General features: G+C 44.8%; 1 protein-coding gene across 1 annotated transcript in view; it reads left to right on the top strand.

Annotated features, from left to right (window-relative positions):
* The window catches only part of rarga (retinoic acid receptor gamma a), a 39,330-nt gene that overhangs the window by 9,812 nt on the left and 10,086 nt on the right, over positions 1-19,432 (top strand). The window contains 1 exon segment of the mRNA XM_085393847.1: positions 3,401-3,767. Within this exon segment, the coding sequence (XP_085249973.1) occupies positions 3,599-3,767 (169 nt within the window). The 5' untranslated portion in view covers positions 3,401-3,598.

Genomic DNA, 19,432 nt, shown 5'->3' with positions numbered 1-19,432 from the left:
ACAATTGTTGTTTTGCTCACAGAGGACTTGATACCCTTTGTCTGACAGACATTCAATCTGTGGGAACTGTTGTCTCTCTCTCTCTCTCTCTCTCTCTCTCTCGCTTTCTTTTTAACTCTTACTTGATTTTTCATTTTGCTCCGTCTTCTCCACAAAACTCCTCAGCAAACAAGAGAATCTCCTTCTCCGCACGCATGCCTGATCTTGTTGCATTGTCTCCATATTGCCAGGTTGATTGATCCAACTTCATTTGCTACATGAAAATCATTGGATTATCTCAAGTGTAACCAATGACTTTAGTCTAACATGATGGACTGCAGTGAGCTCTGACACTATTTACAGAAACAAACCAAAGCAAATTTAAACTGCTACAGTGCACCTCTCTTAGGCAATGATGGAAAGTCCCAGCAGCAGCCGTAAACCCACCCATAGCTGGCCCTGGTGCTCCTTGCTTGCCTGGCTGCCTGCTGCCTCCTGTGTGCCCCCCAGGCTCAGGGGAAGTGGGGAGGCCCTCCATGCCCATTTGGCCCTGGCTAACAGGGGATGAGGTCACTCCAAATTCCCCTTATCCCCTTATAGCCCCAGACGGGCTGGCGAAGTGAGCCTACCACAGGACCCAACATAAAACATAAATGGCTCTGTAAAAAGCTGCTGGGCTGATGTGACTCATTAAAAAACTCTGGCGCCAACTCTTTTATTAATTCATTATTGTGTTTAGGGAGCGTAACGTTACTGGGTTCTATTTTAAAAGGCTCTGTGCTTCAGTTCTTTTCCTTCTAAGTGTTCTTTTTCTTTCTTTTTTTTAATGCCTTTGTTTTGCAACACATATTTGAATGTGGAGTGGAGCTGTGGTTTAGAATCAGAATCAGAATCAGAATCAGAATCAGAATACTTTATTGATCCCTGGGGGAAATTATTTTTTGTTACAGTGCTCCATTTTAAACCAACATTAAGACAAGACAGACAATACGCTAACTAAGAATAGTACAATATATACATATATATACATACATACATACATAAGTCACTTATAAATAAATATTTGGAAAAGAAACATGTGTAGTTGTAGCAGCAAACAGTGTGTTAAGTGGATGCGTTATTCTGGTAGAATTCAGCCTCTGGACTGTCTCTCAGACCGTTTTAAACTTAATTTCTGAATTAATATGCCACGCTTTCCTCCTGTCAGAATACATAATTCACACGCACTGATTTGTAAACTCCGCTGTCAGTCTTCTTTTTCTCACACAGTCACCCATTTCTTTTATCCTCCTCTCTCTTCCAGCTCTTGCAGACACATTGTGCTGCCTCTATGGGGCCTGGTCTGGTTTGAGTTCTTGAAGCAGATCTCCAAATGGCCCGAACGCTTGCCAAGTACATACTCATAACCCGCACACACATGCACATTATGAGGCTACGCGTTGCTGGCAGTCTTGTTTTTGCAGTCTGTACCTCTTCTCTCATTAGGCCCAGTGTGAAATCGTGTGATGTCTCCAGTAATGTTTTTGCGCCTTGGCTGCACAGTGGAATCACTACGCAGGGTCATGGTACAAGTTGTATAAGCAGTGGAAGGATGGAGGGATGGGGCACAGAGGATAAGACTGGGTATAAGGATATGATTATGTAGAAGAGGTGTAGGCGGGTCAGAAGTGGAAGGGGTGGGGTGGGGTCCAAGGTAGGTTGGAGGAGAAATATACTGGAAAAAGTAAAGACGTAAAACAGAGAGAAAGAAGGAAAGAAGAAGAAAGATGGCAGTATGGCTGTGTTGGCAGGATGGGGGTGGGTGCCTATCCGCGGCTGCTCCTTCCTGAAACGTGGCCACCCGAGCCTGCCTGGGCCCTGGATGCACATGTGGAACAGTTTACTGTAATGGAACTCTAAATTAGTGGTGGTTTGAAGCTGCCTGCAGCAGTAGGGTGTAATTAACTGGCTCTGTTGAAAGAGAAAGAGCCAGAAAGAGAGGCAGGGAGGGAGCCAGAGCCCTGGAAAAAGGCACGGGGTGAGAGGTGTGTGTGCGTTCATATGTGTGCGTGTGTTAGGGGATGCTCTCACACATGTGATGTGTGGAGTTTTTGAGTGCTTGATTGCGTGTGTGGCGCATATGTGTGCTTCTTGGAAAGCTCTCCCTTCTTTTTTCCCGGGCATGGCGCCACCTCTTAGTGCCCCCATGTGCCCAGACCCTGTCACTGTTCCACTGTGCTTTTTCGCTCAGTTCAGCAGTTCACTGGTTTAGCCTTAGATCTTTCCACCACCCCCACCCCACCACCCCACCCCTCCATTTCTTTGTTTATACCGAATTCATTACCAGGATTTTTTCCCTGTCTTTTCTCCCAGATTCACAAGCCACAGCAGTTCCAAATTCCTTGGCTCTGCTCTTTTTCAAAGCCACATATAAAAAACAAGCTGATCACACCACCCACTCATGAAATCACACTAAGGAAGCACAAGCAAAAGGAAAACATGAAAAAGAAAATGGGAGGCCTCTTTTATATTTCACCCCCCCTTTTTGCATTGAGAGTCGACAGAGGGGCATAACTGCAGCCTTGTCTGCACTTGAGCCTGACTTGTCTATGCCCACTGTGTGGTGTCAAAGTGACGAGAAGGCTGCAGGAGGCTACAGCCAAAATGACTCTGTGGGATGGGAGCCTGACCTCAAGAGAAGATAGTTGGAAGTGACAGCAGCAGTTAGCAATCAGTGGATCTCATTTTCCCTACTCATCGACCCCCCCTCCTCCCTTCTTCATGCTCTGGACCCCGTGTCTGGGCCCCTGGTCCTAGGGGAAAGAGGCAAAGAGGCAGGCTGCTGTGCTAGGCTGGCAGCAGGAACAGAGGAGCTCTTTATAATAGAGTTCTGGTGATTTAAATCATATGGTATAGCCTGGAATCACTGTAGAAGTCTGGAAGCTCTTCAAAACTGTACAAGAGCTCCCTCTCTCTCTCCCCCTCTCTTTTCCTCCTCCCTCCTTCCTTCCCACTCTTCACTGTTATAACTTTTTCCAAACTTCTTTCTTATTTTCTTTTCCCCTCACCCAGTCCCAGTTTTTTTCTTTTCTTTCTGGCTTTTCCCTCTCCGAGCCTACTCATTCTTTTTCTCTCTATCTGTTATGGTTCTCGCCATCTCATCCTTCCTCACTTCCTCTTTCCTTCCCATTCGCTCATACCTGTTGGTATGAAGTTTACACATCCTTCTCGCATTAAAACTGTGGATGAACTATTATCGGACCCAGATGGAATCAGAGTTGATGTGAGGTGAATCCTGTTTGTTGAATCTAGAGCAGATCTTAGCATCAAACAAAACACTAATCGTATCATCATGTTCATGCCAATCAAAAGAACTTATTCTTATATTTTATGTGGAATTAAATTAATAGGAAATTATTTACTCTTATCCTCTCATCTGCAGAAAAGAGACAGCAGGACTCTTCTAAAGTGGAGTCCACCTATCCTTCAGTACCTCCGAGGCCCCCTGTCGCCCATACGTTCTCCACGTCTTAAGACTCTTCGACGGACACACATCTCAGCCTTGTGGAGGATTCCAGGTGTCGAAAGAGCCGTTACCTTCAGCCAGCCGCCTGCTGTGGACCCTGGGTGATCCGTCGCCATGGCTACAAACAGGGAACAGCAGGTGGGTCACATGACCGGCTTCCCACCTGCTGTGTACCCCTTTCCCTTCAACTCCATGAGAAGCCACTCCCCCTTCGACCTGCTGGCCAACAGCAGCCTGTTTGGGAGATTTGGGGCTGACCTGCCCAAAGAGATGGCTGCTCTCTGTAAGTCATTTTCATTACTCTGTGTGTTTGTGCTTGACTTGCCTTTCCTCTCATTTTCCATCTCAGTTCCAAGAATGCATACGGCCATTACTTTATTTTTAGTCAGGTCGCATTAAACACCATCTACTGGAAAAGGGGAAATATGGCTTAATTTAAATTGCACTACATTATGTGTAATTTTGTGGAAATGGAAAACTTTAGCGTCTGTTTGTGATATAGGACCAGTGGTAGAAAAAAATCCCCCAAAGAGACCATGAGGAAAAAGTCTACTTTCATCAGTACAATGATTACTCTGCTCCTGTGGTTTCCTTATATGCTTTATGCTTGTAGATGGTGTGGTTATGACCGCAAGCTCTGGCTCTGGCTTCACGATGCGTGCGTGTATCCGTGCGCGTGTGCGTGCCTGGACCTCTCACAGAGCTTTTGTGAGGCAGATAATGCACAAGTCTGTAATTATAGACAAAACACATTGAATTATGTATTAAGTGATGAGTACTGAGCATCAAAATAGTTAAAATGAGTACTAATGCAGTTCAAACATTTGACTTGGACAGCGGTGACTGATCGTATAATTAAAATGAAAGGTGAGCTAGACACTGGACTTGATTCACAGCAGCGTTCCCCTGTCAACTGTGTACTTCTATGCTTGACCATAGGGGGCACTGTTACATTCTGAAGCGCTGAGACGGGGATGATGTATAGAGAACAGAGCACAAAGAGGAGATTGTTGGCAATCCAGAGTCTTTTTCTGTTGTGCAAAAACTAGCAAGATGAAACGCACGGTGCCGACGTACATTTCTCGTTGTTCAAAACACCTGCTTGTCTCAAAACCACTAATCAGCAACAGGATTCTAGGTCAGGGAGGATCCTTGTGTGGAACCACTGCGGTATAATTCACTGATGATAATAATGCCAGAAGAGAGAGCGAGAGAAAAGAATGAGCACTTTTGTTGAGGTTAAGCCATGAGGTAAAGGTAAGCAGAAGTTATTTGAAATCTGATCTGGGTGCAGTGTTAAAGGGGCGGCAGGTGGTGGTGGTGTGTGGTAGTGGAGGAGTAATAATGGGTGTGGGTGGCAACAGCTGAGCGCGGAGCCTGCCTGTGTGTGCAGCCCCCTACTCCCCCCACCACCACCGCAGCATGCCTGAGCACCTCTCCAGCCTTTCAGCCGTCAATCACTACCTCACCCCCTCTCTTCCTTCTCACTGCCACTGCCCACCTAATCCTCAAGGTATTTTCACAGAACCAGAGAGAGAGAGAGAGCGAGCACCTGGGGGTAATGTCCTGGTGTGGTGGAATCCAAGAACACACCCAGCAAAAACACACACACACATATATATACACACAGGCAAACATGCACTCGGAGACACTCTTCCCTCTCAGTTTCTTTTGCTCTCTGTCTGGTTCTCTCTCATGAAGCCACACACACACACACACACACACACACACACACACACACACACACACACACACACACACACACACACACACACACACACACACACACACACAGCAGTTCTTTCATCTAAAAACTAGAAACATACCCCTGACGCAGAATGAAATCCCACCACGCTGACAGATGGATTCTTTATGGTTTTTATGCTGGCATGACTTAAAACAAAAACAAGTATCAAAGCACAAACAGACGCAGGCAACCACATGCACTGGGGCTTCATACACGACTGCTTGTACTGACACATCCACGCTCGCAGTAGTATCGTTCGCAGGGGTTAAGGACTGCAGTTATTTGGTTTAAGCTTCGGGTCAGAGTGTGAGAAAAGCTGGGGACAAAGATCAAGTCAGGATCACAGTGACAGTTAGCTTCAATTTGTCGAGACTGACATGTTTTTTTAAGTGTCTCTATATTAACATAGCCGTGCTGGTTGAATGGTGTTTACTGTCACAATTTACTATTTCATTATGTTTACATTACGAGCTGCAGCTATTGCTTGAATGTCAAATAAATGCCTGTCAGTTGAATATTAAAAGAATTGCCTGCTGGACTAATTCTGCGTTTCACTGTACAAAAATACATCTTAGTTCAGTTTAAATGCTGGCAGCTCAGTGGAAAACTCTCTGTTGTTTTTTTTTATCTGCTTTTAAAACATCCTATTGGTGTATCCCTTGACAAGGAATGTTACAAGTCATTTTGCTGACAGCAGTCTCATTCCCCGCTCTCTTAAATGTTAGTGGGGAAGACAAAGGGCCTCGGTTTGGACATTCCCCAGGCCCTCTTTTTCTTCTCCTTCTACTTCTTCAGGAGTTGACTTAACAGTCCTGCTCATTGTTGTCAGGCTTGTCTGTACGCCAGACTGAGAAAATACCTTTCACATAAAGGGAGTAGCACTGTGGAAATTTCACCGTGTATCTTTGTGTGTGTGTGTGCAGTCAGTAGCTCTTCATGCTTGCACAACTTCAGAGTTTTTTGCGTAATTGTTGTAAGAAAGGTACCCTGGGTGACACCTACCTTTTGTTTAGATGTGCACACTGTGCTGACCTGCCAGAGCACCTCCCATGGCGGTGCTCTGTCTTGGCACCAGAGTTCTTTGGAAATACCTGTTTTGCAAGGAGGTGGGAAGAGACAGAAGAGGGATGGGAAGGGGTGGGCCGACTGTGTTTGCACATGTCCGCATAGTAAGCTTTTCTTTTTGCTTAATGCATAAATGGAAGATCCAGAAAACCTCAGTGCCTCTCTTCAACCTGGGTGTGCTGCAGACTCCCACTGTAGCTGCTGATATCTGAATAAGCGTGCAATGGCGTTTGTTCATCTGTGAGAAGGTCTGATGGCTCTCTGCAGTGTGTTGCTGAGGCTGTTATCAGTTGATCCCTGTCATTACGGGAGCCTTTCAAACAAACAGTTGGAAGCCCATTAAGGCCTCTTATTATGTGATAACATCGTCACTGAGCCCTGAAACACCTCGCTAAGCTTTCACCAATCAGGGCCAGAGCGCTGGCCTCAGACTCAGCCGTGGGGATGTTTTGAAAAGCTAGTAGGTCATTTCCTTCAGCCCACATGGCCTGGCCGAAAAATCTAAAGTCCTCTGCTGGGCTCAAACTTTCCATTCATACCATAATTTGTAGGGTTATGCTGAGTGATGAATACAGAAAACCCATGAGAGGCCCAGCTGTGAGCTGCATCACAGTGGGATGAAATCAAAAGCACTGTAATAATAGAATGGAATGAATAGCGTGTTGAAACCTGTGTAAAAGCTGGCTCACTTTGCTCTTTTGTGCCTCTGGTGGAGAGAAGGGCAATAGCAGTTCATTTAAAGTGTCTGTTAGACATGATGGACTCGTGCACCAGCATTAGCATACAAGCAGTGTGGAACATATGCATGGATCTGCGGTTGCACACACACACACACACACACACACACACACACACACACACACACACACACACACACACACACACACACACACATACATATGCAGTTCAACACAAAACATCTAGTTCGGCAGATTGTGAAAAAGGCCAAAATGTTCCAGCAAAACAAAAAAAACAAAAAAAAAAAACACGCAGAGTGACATAATTAAAAACACTCTTTGCATACTTACACACACACACACACACACACACACACACACACACACACACACACACACACACACACACACACACACAGAAACAACATAAGGAGGTCATGTTGGCTTAGGGAGCTAAGGGAGTTGCGTAAAGGAGCCATTTTGGTGGGAAATGTGGTACGGCAGGGAACGTCAAAGCAAACCTTTAAATGGAGGCGAGGGACAAGGGAACGATGTCAGCTAGCAGAGTGAAGCTTTCTCCACTGGAGGTGAAGCAGAGCACAAACGGCACATTGAATCTCCATTTATTTTCATAAGGTTGAAGTGCTGGGTTTAAGCCTACCTAGCCTTGGTGGTGTAGAGTAGGATTAGTAGGATTTGCCTCTGTGCACATGTGTATGCTAATGTGGGCATACTACATATCTGATGAAAGCAAGGGGCAGAGAAAAAGATGAAGTGATCTATGTATGGATATGAAAATGATGATTGCAGCCCCGCAACCCAATACTTCCTTGTAGGTACATATTTCCCTACACACACAGGAAAACCAAACGCTCATCTGTGTTTCTCATTGTTTGAACAGCTATAAATAATTGACATTACATTTTTTGCTATGTTGGGTGTCGGTTTAAAGGGAAAAACACAACACAAAATTTCCTCATTAGTAAGGCTCAACAGCTTAGGTCACAACATATCACTATAATGCTTTTGCTTGTATTCTACAGGAAGGATGACTAACCTTTCTTCTAAAAAAACATTCTCTCTTAAACATACACACATGATTTGATTGTGGTGTTTTATCAGCTTGGTCACAAGTTAGATGTTATATTGGGTTGAAGACTACAGCATATGATTCACATCATTTTCATCCACATGAAGCCTTTCTGTGGCTCCCCACTCCCACCCCCTCTGCTTGACCATTGTCGCTCTGGAAGAATCCATTCTCATCGGCATTGAAATGTTTCTTCGTGGATACAAACTCAAGTTTGTATTCATTTGCCGTGATCTTTCCTTTGAGTGGATCCAGACAAATTCCCATAAATTGTGTTTCTTCAAACACCAAATGAAAACCATGCAAGAAGCAAATACCAGATCATTTAGGTCATTGAAAGTGAGCAGGTGGATGGATATACTGAACTACACTCATTTGCCAAAGACAATAATCTTAGTTTGGCTGCAGCTTCTGAATTGTGAAAGATGTACTTTATATTGTTTGGTAAAACCTCGACAGTAATAGAGTGAAAATCGGAACAATCAGATGACGAGTAAGTACTTTGCAACAGTGGAAAGGAAAAACTAATAATGTTAAATTTCTGCTACTACTACTAATAATAACAAAAATAATTTTTCTTGTGCTTGATCATCACACTAAGTCATTATTAGCTCTTCTTCTTTCTGACTCTGGTACTAAATGCCGTGAGTGTCAACACCTAAACAAAAAAAGCTCTCATATAGCTGTTTGCTCGCTGGCATCTCTGCTCCTGTGACCATGATCTTCATAGCAAATTAGCAATGCAAGCACTGGACCATTTTGGACTATACTTGTGTGTGATGACAGCATGTGCAGCGCTGTTTGGCTTTGTCCTTCATCTGTCAGTGAGACTGGAGTCTATTGGCTGTAATAAACAACTCTGCATTGTGTGACATCCCTGCTTTTATCTCCCTAGGCGATCACAGGCCTCAAATGACAGGTGCTCCACTCCTTTTTGGCAATCAGTTGCACTTATTATTTTTTCACTAACGCTAGCCCTGATTCTGTAGTGCTGATTTTTTTGTGTAAAAAACGATCAGTTTTCCTGTAGACTCCTGGTGGAGCATAGGTCTGCAACAACACCGTAAAAAATGATAGTAAGTAGAATATCTGCTGCTCCATGATGATATCCACCTAAACCCCGCTGGCTTATGCACTTCAGAGTTCTCTCGCTCGGTTCCCTCTTTTCTCCTCTGCCTTTACCTTGGATTTCCTCTCATTATCCCACACTGCAAGTGGGAGCCAGATTGCCCTAAGTGCTGGAAACTTTCTGCAACTTTGCAGGACTTAAATGTGTGTGTGTGCATCTGAAAAGCCAGCAAAGGTTGCCGATAACAGAGGGACCACAAAGTGTACTACAGCTCTGACATGATGACAGATGAAGATAAACATGCTACTATCAAAAGTGGGAGGGTGCTGTTTTCAGACAGTCTTTGTGGGCACGTGCAGGATGAAAATTGCGCAATGGCGAGAGAGGAAGGCTGGCTTCTCTGAAGACGTGGGAGGGCACACAGGTCCAGGACGTGCCCATGAAAACAAGACGGGGGTTTGCATTTTTGGCCGAATCTCACTTTTTCTCACAAGAAAACATGGGTAGCAGAACATCATGACAGTGCAGAAAGAGCGAGAGAAAGAAGGAGGGAGAAAATGTGAAAAAGAAAGATGGCCACGAGTGTAAGACCTTAGCATGTGTCAGATCTTTGACTGGTGGAGCAATTGATGGATGAAATGGACAACAACACAAGGATTGCTCTTCTTTTTTGCCTGATGTTACTTTTTTAGTTTAAAAAAGAAGCTCTGCTCTGCTTACTGAACAACCCTTAATGGGATGTGTGCACTTTTAAGTGTGCGTGTTCTGCGTAACCTGAATCTGGCTGTGGTGGGAAGGCTTCCTGGGCTGGTGTTCAGTGTCTCTATCATCACCAGCAATCTGTTTCAGCATGTCCGCACGCTGCACACATGCCCACATCAGAAATGGAAAAGCTTTACATTCCTTTCAAAATGACTCTGTTGCGTTTAGTGCAAAGGCCTCTGTCTTTATTACCTCACACACGATTGCGTTGTTGACTGCTTGGCTAGAACCTGAATGACTGTATACAGAGGAAGTGGCAACAATGTGTTGTATACGTCTTATCTGTAATTGGCATCAGAGTGTCAGACAGTTGTAAAGCCTGACTGGGTTCCAGCACACGTGGAGCAGTAAGCAGACCAGATCCAGCTGACTGGATAAAATCGTGAGACACGCACATAAAATCGTAATTAAAAAAACAAAACCTATTTCAACATTTTAAACGTATGCTCAGATTTGTTCTAATCGCTTAAATGAAACATGATTGAAAGCAGACGTCAACATGGAGTGGCCAGTGAGTTGGCAGCCACTGAAAATGAACCATTTCCAAAACCTGAAACAAAAGCAGAAACTTTGTCAACTAAAACAAATCACGCAGTCAGGAAAAAGTGGCCATAGGGAACTTGATGAAATGGGGAGAGTATTTGGAGAAATGGGGTGGGGGGGGGGGGGGGGGGGGTATTATGGAGAGACTTGTGAGCCAGTGAGTGAGGGAGAGAAGAAGGGAGGGCAGGATAAGTTTGGGGGAAAGTTAGTGGCCCAGTGGGGGTTTCTTCCAGAGTTCAGCCTCTCTGGCTGGGGAAGGAAGGGAAGGAGGGAGGGGAGAGAAGGGGAGGCAGGGACCAGCCTGGGTCAGCAGCAGTATGGAGTATGTGTAGATTAGATGTCTAAACTCACTCGGCAAACCCTCTGAAGCCCTGGAAGGCTCACAGCTCACAGTGTAGTTTGCCAATAACTGGAGAACCTGGAGTTGGTGGTCTGAATTATAGTCTCAAACACAGTAAAAAGAAATGTCAAAACCAGTGGAACCGGATAGGGTTCGTAAATCTCTAAAAACAAAAGAGTGTGAACACATGATATTTGAAATAGATTTTTTTGCAGCTTGTCAGCCCACAGAGCAGCCCTGGCAAACCGCGCTGATGTTACATAGAACATTTGAGCACCGGGGGATTAGCCAGTTCTTAGTTTCCAGGATGCTGTATGAAACTAGCAGCGAGGAAAAGAAAACAGGAAGGAGACGAAAGACGAGTGTGAGAAGAATGCTTGTGGATCATAAAAATGTGACTCTAGGCTGTGATGATTTAATCTGAAATGTATCCAGACCAAGACATTTTTTGAATTATTGTGAAAATGGGTGGAAAGCTAGAGAGAAGAAAAGTGCCCCCCCCCCCCCTTTTTTTAACAACAAACTTCAGCTAAGCATTGGCATCTCTGATAGATGCCAGTTTGTTGTCCCCGTGTTGTATTCTTGCCATCATAAAGCTTTCACTGTATGACCTGACAGCTGTATGAAGAAGCACATAAAAACTACTGATGTTGTTTACTATTTAATGAAATAAAAAGAGCTATTAAACGTGCGTCAGTTTGCGAGATTGAGTGTGTGAATCTCAACTCACAGGTGTGTGTGTGTGTCTGTGTGTGTGTGTGTGTGTGTGTGTCTGTGTGTGTGCGTGTGTGCCAGCTTAAGAAAATAAACCTGAAGTCTCCATTGGAGGAATAGCTTTTAAACCAATAAACATAGTAATGAAAATCATTCAAAATAGCCAGAAATGTGAAAGCATGGTTTCTTTCATGAGACAGGAAAAAGAGTGAAGTGTTAGACAGAGGAGGAGGAGGGAGGAGGGAGGACGCTGTGTGTTTATGGAGAGCGTAGCCAGCAGCACAGATTGACAGGAAATGGTGTCTTTTTTGCCTGCTGGGCTGTACCACTTGTACTGCTTTGACAGGGGGAGATGAATGTGAGGAGCTCACAGACTGAAGCTATTCTATTATCATATATCTCCCATTGTATCACGCTGTTTGCTTTAGCCCAGCCAGAGTCCATCCCTCTGCTGAGCAACAGTTAGGACCAGTGTCAGGCTTTTTCATTGACCTCACACTGCCCATTGATTTCCTTTGATTCACTGCCACTCTCAGGGCACTGCAATTTTTTAAGCTGAATTGTTTTTTTTAATCAGTGCACAGAAAAACCATTGTTATAATGAAGGTTAAATGTGTAGGGTATACGTTTTAACTGTGAATCCACAACCACTAAAATATTCAGCTGCCACGAGGCTTTTTTACTGCATTAAAATCATTGCTTTAACAACCTGATCGACGCTGCTTCCTTGGACGTCTTTTGCTATTTCTACGTCGAGATATAAATCACAAGCAAGGTCAAGTAAACCTGTGAGAAGTGTGTCCAGCACATGGTGTGTTTGTATATTGGAGATATTTGTCTGTGTAAATGCACTGCGGGGATTGAGCAAGGCAGCCCTCATTCATCACTGTTAAAGCACTTCCAGAGGGAGCGACAGAAAGAACTGCCCATCCTCTGTTCCCTCAAACAGACAGAGGAGAGGGAGGGATTTACCCTGGCATCTGGTTTCTGGGTTCAGCCACAGCACAATGTTCTTTCTCTTTCTCTCTCTGGCTCTCTTTTTGACACACACATACACGCCCGGGCCAGTGGCTGGACTTTAATATGGTTATGATTAGAGACGGGGGCTCAGTGAAGGGAGGGAGGGGGAAAGGGGGTCTTATTTACTGCAGGGAACTGGGGGAGGTGCAATGTAAAGAAAGACAGGGACCAGATCTGAATGGAAGACGGTGGGGTTGGGGTAGGTGGGGGCACTGTTTGCATTTAGGGCTGAAATATGAAAAACAAAAAATCGTGTGTTCAAAAAAACAAACAAACAAACAAAAAAAAGCACAAGAAGAATGGGGAATAAAGTTTTGTGCTCCAGCCAGATCAGTTCTTACTCCAGTGCAGACTCTGCTGGACGGCCCCTTACACCTCCCCTCCTCCTGGGTTCCTCTCTCTCTGTCCCTCCCTCTCTGGCATTCTCTGTCTTTCTCTCCACCCCCTCTTGCAGCGTCATGCCAAAGCAGTTGGTTCACTCCGCCGTGTCTGGGGCTCAGCGAGAGCTGCGAGAGGCTGTTATTTAGGTCTGTTACAGCAGACTGGGAGCAGCTCACCCAGGGGCAGGGGGGAGAGGAGAGAGTCAGAGTCACGCTCAGCTCAGCCAGTCAGGAACCATATCTGCATTCCAGCTGAGAGGGAAAAAGGAAAACTCCAGCATCGAAAGGAAAAGACAGCAGAGAGAGAGTGACAGCGCGAGATAAGTGAAGGGAGGGAGAGGAAGGTAGTGAATCTAGATAGCTGTTGCTGCTGTGAGCTCTTGTCACTGCTTCAGTGAGTGACGTGAGCAGTGGAAGCAGGGTAGGACACAGGCAGGACTGAGGGCTCTCACTGATTTTTGCCGAGGGTGGGGGGTACCATGTTCGACTGTATGGAGGCTCTGGGAATGGGCCCCCGTCAGCTCTATGATGTCACCAGCCGTGGTGCATGCATGCTGCGGAAAGCGAACCCCTTTTTTGCCGGGTTGGACCCCTTTGCTTGGACGAGCACTGCCAGTGTTCAATGTAAGTGGCATCCTGTTTGGATTCTTCTATGACACAATCATGTTTCCCCCTCTCTTCTCACTCTCCTTTTCTTTCGGTCACTCCTTCCTTCATTTTCTCATTGCTGGCTTGTTTACCCCTCAGGGCTCGGCCAAGGGGGCTGCTGTCAGGGGCTACAGAGCAACACAGGAAAAGACAGAGACAATCCTCTCCTCTCCTCCTCTCCTCTCCTCTCCTCCTCTCCTCTCCTCTCCTCTCCTCTCCTCTCCTCTCCTCTCCTCTTCTCTCCTCCTCTCCTCTCCTCTCCTCTCCTCTCCTCTCCTCTTCTCTCCTCCTCTCCTCTCCTCTCCTCTCCTAGCCCACAGCCAGTTTGAGCTGCTCAGCCATCTGAAAAAAATTCTCTGCTATGATATTATATGCACTGTGTGTTGGGTTTTTAAAAAATGTGCTTGTGTGTATTCGTCTGTGTGGTGAGTTTGTGAGTTTGAGCCCACAGAGTCAAGTTTCAGTAACAATGTTTGCCACCTGGGGTTTGACCTTGCCAGGTGCTGCATACTAGAAAAGGAAAAGGTTTTGGTGAGTGACAGGAAGAGATGACAGTGACGTGTCAGATGTACTCTATCTGGTTTATTGTCTATTCACAGCATGAGTTTAACACTAGAAGTGAGGTGTCTGATGAATTTCACATGAAAAGTTAATGACAAATGTTGCCTGTTTTTAATAATACAGTTAGTTAATAATAAGTTTTGCTGGGCCTGCTGCAGTCTTCATAGGTCAGAGGTTTGTTTATGCTGCTGGATACTAGATGGATAATGATATTCCTCCAGAGCCAAACAGCCATGAATTAGTAAGCGGATTAATTATTTAGCAGATAAATGTATGAATAAATAATAATACATACAAATCTCAAGAAAGCAGAGATATATTCTGGCCAACGTTCTCTTCTCTCTTTTGCTCGTTGCATCTATCCACTTCATTCCCCCCCCCCCCCCCCCCCCCCCCCCTCCCTTCTTCTGCCGCTGACTTCAGACAAGGCTCTGACTCTAACAACAACTGGGGTCCATTTTCATCTACTTCCAGGGGGCTGCTACTGCTGTGAGAGAGTGTGTGAGAGTGGAAAGGAGTGGGGGTGTGGGGTGTGTATGCATGGTATGGTGGGAGAAGTGTGGAGGGAGCCAAGCCAGATATGACAGTGGAAAAACAATCAAGAATATAAGAGGAGCCGGAGCGATCAGATAAGCAGCTTAACTTTGCTCTCGATTTTTCAGAGCTGCTTGAAAGTGTTTTCAATTTTTTTTCATGCTCTTCCGTTTGTTCGTCCTCCCTTCTTTTTTGTGCCTTTTTACTTCCTTGGGGGGGAGTCATCTGTCTTCATTAATCGTGAAGACACCAGCATTTCAGTGGCCGTCATGCACACTGGCTGAGCTTTAATGAAGACAGATGCCCTGTCAGTGGAGGCTGAGGCCAGAGGGGACTCCAGCCACGCCAGCCTGCTCTGCTTAGCTAGGGGAGCCCTGATGATAACAAGATGAGATTTGTTTATTTAATCAATCAGGCCTCTATGGTCCTTTCCTTTTAACCCATTCACACACATGCACACATTTAAAAATTAGGCCTCAGATTCCAGAAGTATATTTTTCTTTCAGGTCTTTGTTCCACACAATCAAAGTTAAAAAAAGGAAAGGGGAAAAAAAAGTCCAGGGACGCTGCCCTGAGGGTGAGAGATCTAAGTTAGCAGAGCAGAGCAAAGTGGCTGGTGTGGTGTACTGTTTCAAACCCAGTGTGCCCAATAACCTTTGTAAACAAAGCTGTCCTATCCCTGCACAAGGAGCCATAATGCCCCTCTTTACTGAAGCAGTTGCCTCCCATTGTCCTCATCAATGAAGCTGATGAATTGATGTTTGAGTCTGATATCTCATTAAGCCAGCCCAGCTGCACAACAGAGGGACCTGTCTGGCTCTTAATGCCACAGTCACACAAGCACGCACACTGCACACCAAAATAGCCACTGTGTTTGTAAAGCAAGTCACCTGGCCCTGGATTAATACAATAATATACTGTTGTCACACAGGTTTTTTTTTTTCCATTTGTAAAAAGAATTCAACTCTTTAGCAATGCTCTCTACAATGTGAGGATAAAAAAAAACAAGGTTTAGCAGAAATGCAAAAACAGTTTTTCTCTGATAACCTGTGTGGAGAATGTGCAGAGAAAATATTTGTCTGCCCTAAATCTTTCACAAAATGAGTATAACCTCCTCTCTTTGCAGTAAATCTTCAGCGGTGATAAGTGTCTCTGCTGTTGGCCATTAGCCAGGGACAATCAGAGGACTTAAAAGTGTGTGGTCAGTTTTCTTGTTTTTTTGTTCAGGAGTGGGAGACCTTAATGTCAGAGGTTAGGCAGAGGCTACAGCCTGGCCAATGTCAGATCTACTGCATGTGTGGTAAGCTCGTCAGCTTGCTGAAAAGGAGACTCTTTCAACCAGCTTGGCTTGTGTAATGCTCTTAAGTGCCTTATGCCACAGAGCTGGTACTACATCTGAGCTGGCCTACACATAAGGATAATGGACACTGATTTAGTCGTACGTCAATGAGAACTGAATTAGTCAACTGCCAGGGAAGCCATTCGAGACAGCCTATGCCGACAAATCCCCTCTCTGTCAATGTTCATTTGCTTAGAAGAATGAGGCAATTACGTTTAGCAGTTCTCCAGGGTCAAAAGAAGGGAAAGTGTTTTTTCTCACCAAAGTACACTCTTAGCTCGATGTTTTTGAGCACACTTTGGATTGTAAGTCTAACAAACGGTATATATAAGAGCTGGACATGACAGTAACAGATTGCTTGAGCAATTTGTCACTATGTGTGTCTTCACACACACACACACACACACGGGCGCACACGCTTCTTTGTTTTCCCTTAATGTGCTGTTCAAATGTGAATTGAGGGGCTAATTGAAATGGGGGGTATAGATCTCGGCAGCAGCGGTAGAGAAATAAGAGCTTCCTGTGACCGCTGGCACATTCTGGCCCGATCATTTTCTCCCTGATAGAAGTCTGCAGTTATTTCATTATAATTACAAAAGATTCAATTAAAAGATTAGAATGCCTGAGGGGGCAGGGCTGGAAATAGATGGTGGTATGTTGGTTAGTGGGTGATGTGTGTGTTTGTGTGTTGGAGAGAAAGAGGGAGAGTACTTACACTTCTAATCATTGTCACTAACGTCACGTGTTTATATCGCTGATTTTCTCAAGATAATGTCAAAACAATGTGCTCAACTTTAAAGGAATAAGCCAGTCCAGGGTCAATGAGTTGTAATTGATATGAAGGAGCGAACAAACGTTAAGCAGGCTGCAACTAAATTAACTTTTTAAACAAAAAAAACCATTAAGCTAGAAATGTGAAAAAAAAAACTGGCATCAAAGAAAAGTCTGTTTTTGGTTTTTGATCGCAAGCTTTAATTATAAAAAGTACCTCATTTAAAGTGCACTCTAAATTATTTATTAATGTGTTGAGGAATACAGTGTCCTGCGTGATATAATACAGTAGCTCAAGCAGCTGCAGTAGTCCTTGTTTTGTAATAAATAATACATAGCATCAGAGCCAAGATGGTTATTAAATAAAATCGCAGGCCTGTTGGTTCATTCTAACCTTACAACAGTTTATGTTACATGTTATATTACGCTGTGGAAATCATTTTAATAGGGTGAAGCCATTTTTGGTGTCAGACCTGCTGGGCTGCAGTATCACACCACCTTGTTCACAGATCTCTGTCAGCCCTGCAGTAATAGCTGAGCCCATTAATAGGCAGCGCTGTCTATAAATAAACAGATTCAATCCTAGCAGTTGCTTCAAGTTTTTTCCACAGAGCCCCCTCCTGTGCTTGGTTTGACTTATGCATAAATCAGAGAGTGTTAACCTATGCTTGTGTGTGTGGTGCCTGTATGCGGACTCCTCTGATCAATGTATGTTCAAGTTTACGTGTCCACTTGGCTGCTGTTGGGCACCCAGACTGCTGTGTCAAAAGCAGAGACGGACAGTGTGCCAAGCTGGATTCCTCAGGCCTGTGCTGGAATCTGGCTCCGCTCTAACAGCAGTTTATAGCCCCTCAGCAGCGTCAGTCGCACCGCTGTAAATAAAACTCGTCAACCGAATGTGAGTCCTTGAAAGGGCTGTTTTTGTTTTCCTGTCCGTCGTGTTTAAACAGTATTTCACAAGAGCGAGTACTCTGAAATTTTACGTGGACTCGTGACGAGCTGACGATTTGTGGATCGCAGCACGATAAACGTGACTGTTATGAGGCAACTGGGCTAGCAGTTTGCGTGAGCTCCAGATCAGTATAAAATCTGGACTTTTGTGAGTTCTTTCACAATAGTTTGCTGGTCCCAGAGGTATTGTGGCTGCCCACCCTAACACCCGTGTCTGGCTGCTGCTATTGTAGCTGTTTACTGAGAACAGCTCTTTGCCTGCCAGGCACATTTTCCGTTGCACAAAGGCGTGGACATTTGGCAAACTATGCATACTTACGTGCGTGTGTGTGCTGTATTAGTGCATGCACCTGAAAGAGTTTATTTCACTGGTGAGCATGTGATGTACCACTGCACAAGCATGTTTGTTTATAGCATAGAAGAGTGTGCATGTAAGCTCAGAGCTGTGTGTGAGCTGGCTGTGGAACGAGCAGTTCTGTTACCAGCGTGTTATTGACTGACGGCTTGGCTCGAGTGTTGCTACGGGCTCGGCGTTAGAAGAAGTGGAGCCCTCGTATAGCCAAGTCGGGTCTAGAAACCCAGACGAGTCCAACTGTCCTCCTCCTGTGTATGTGTGAATGGGTTGTGTTTACGCAGCCGACAGCGTTTGGCAGGGAGTGGTGAGCGGCTGGTGTAGTACAGCTATTATCTGGGCTCAGGGGTGGAGAGAGATGGATGAGGACTTGGCCTGGAGTGGGTGGAAGGAGGGGAGGACCGAGGGGAGGGAGGGAGGCAAATTGGTGTTGTTTTTCCCTTTGACATTAGTCAAATTCTGCCAGTGCGCATATGTGCAACTGACATGACCATCCTTCTGGAAATGGTGCATGAGTTCATTTGTGTACACTTGCATTAGCTTGTATTGTTTGTGTTCCTTGTGGGTGTATTTTGCTGTAAGGAGGAACAGGTGTGTGTGCGTGTAAGCTGGCATGCCTGTAATTGTGAGCCTAGCTGACAGTTTGGGACTTTTTACAGAAAGAAGATGAATGCCAGTGGAGAAATTAACAGATGTCTGTTTGAGTGCGTGTGCGTTTACGAGTGCACATGAAACCAGGTTATTGGAAGAAATCAGGTTAAACCAGGAAACAGGAGAATGTGTTCACATTGTCAGAACTTTACATACAGCTGGTCAGTAATCAGATTTCTCTGCTCTGTTGTGTTTTTTAACTAATACCGTCACACTATACAGTTTCTCCTCTTGTCTCTCAGTATTAGGAATAATCTGCCTGTTAGCTGCTCTGACTTATTCATTGTAGCTTTGTTTTTAGGCAGATTTAGGATATTTATACTTTGGATAAAAGAACAGTTTCAGCATTCATCTTTTCTTTCATCCCACTGTATTGCCTTTCCAGTGCTGCGTTTCCTGTTCCCCGTTCCCTCTTTGGCACGCACACTTGTAATATCCCTGTTAATCCTGTTAATCCATTTAAGTGTAAACTAGAGTCTGCAAAATAAGGTTTCATTCAAAATCAGGTTACTCCAGAAAAAGAACTACTACCAGGTTACTAAAGTAATGTTAACACACTTACTGTTTCTCTGGGCCCCTAGAGTCAACGTTTTGCTCTAAATCTGACACAAGAAGTGCATTCTCACCTAGACACGTGAGAGACACTCTTAAGCACAAAAAAGCAGCACATGCTCTTCAGTGGCTACACAGGAGCAGATAATATGTCCATGTCTCCACCATAGCTTGACCTGTGA

Source organism: Rhamphochromis longiceps, linkage group LG20 (genome assembly GCF_057381845.1).
Source record: "Rhamphochromis longiceps isolate RC_006_pf linkage group LG20, R_longiceps_female_GT1.1, whole genome shotgun sequence".
In the NCBI taxonomy this organism is placed as follows: domain Eukaryota; kingdom Metazoa; phylum Chordata; class Actinopteri; order Cichliformes; family Cichlidae; genus Rhamphochromis; species Rhamphochromis longiceps.
This window is presented reverse-complemented; position numbering and strand designations above follow the sequence as displayed.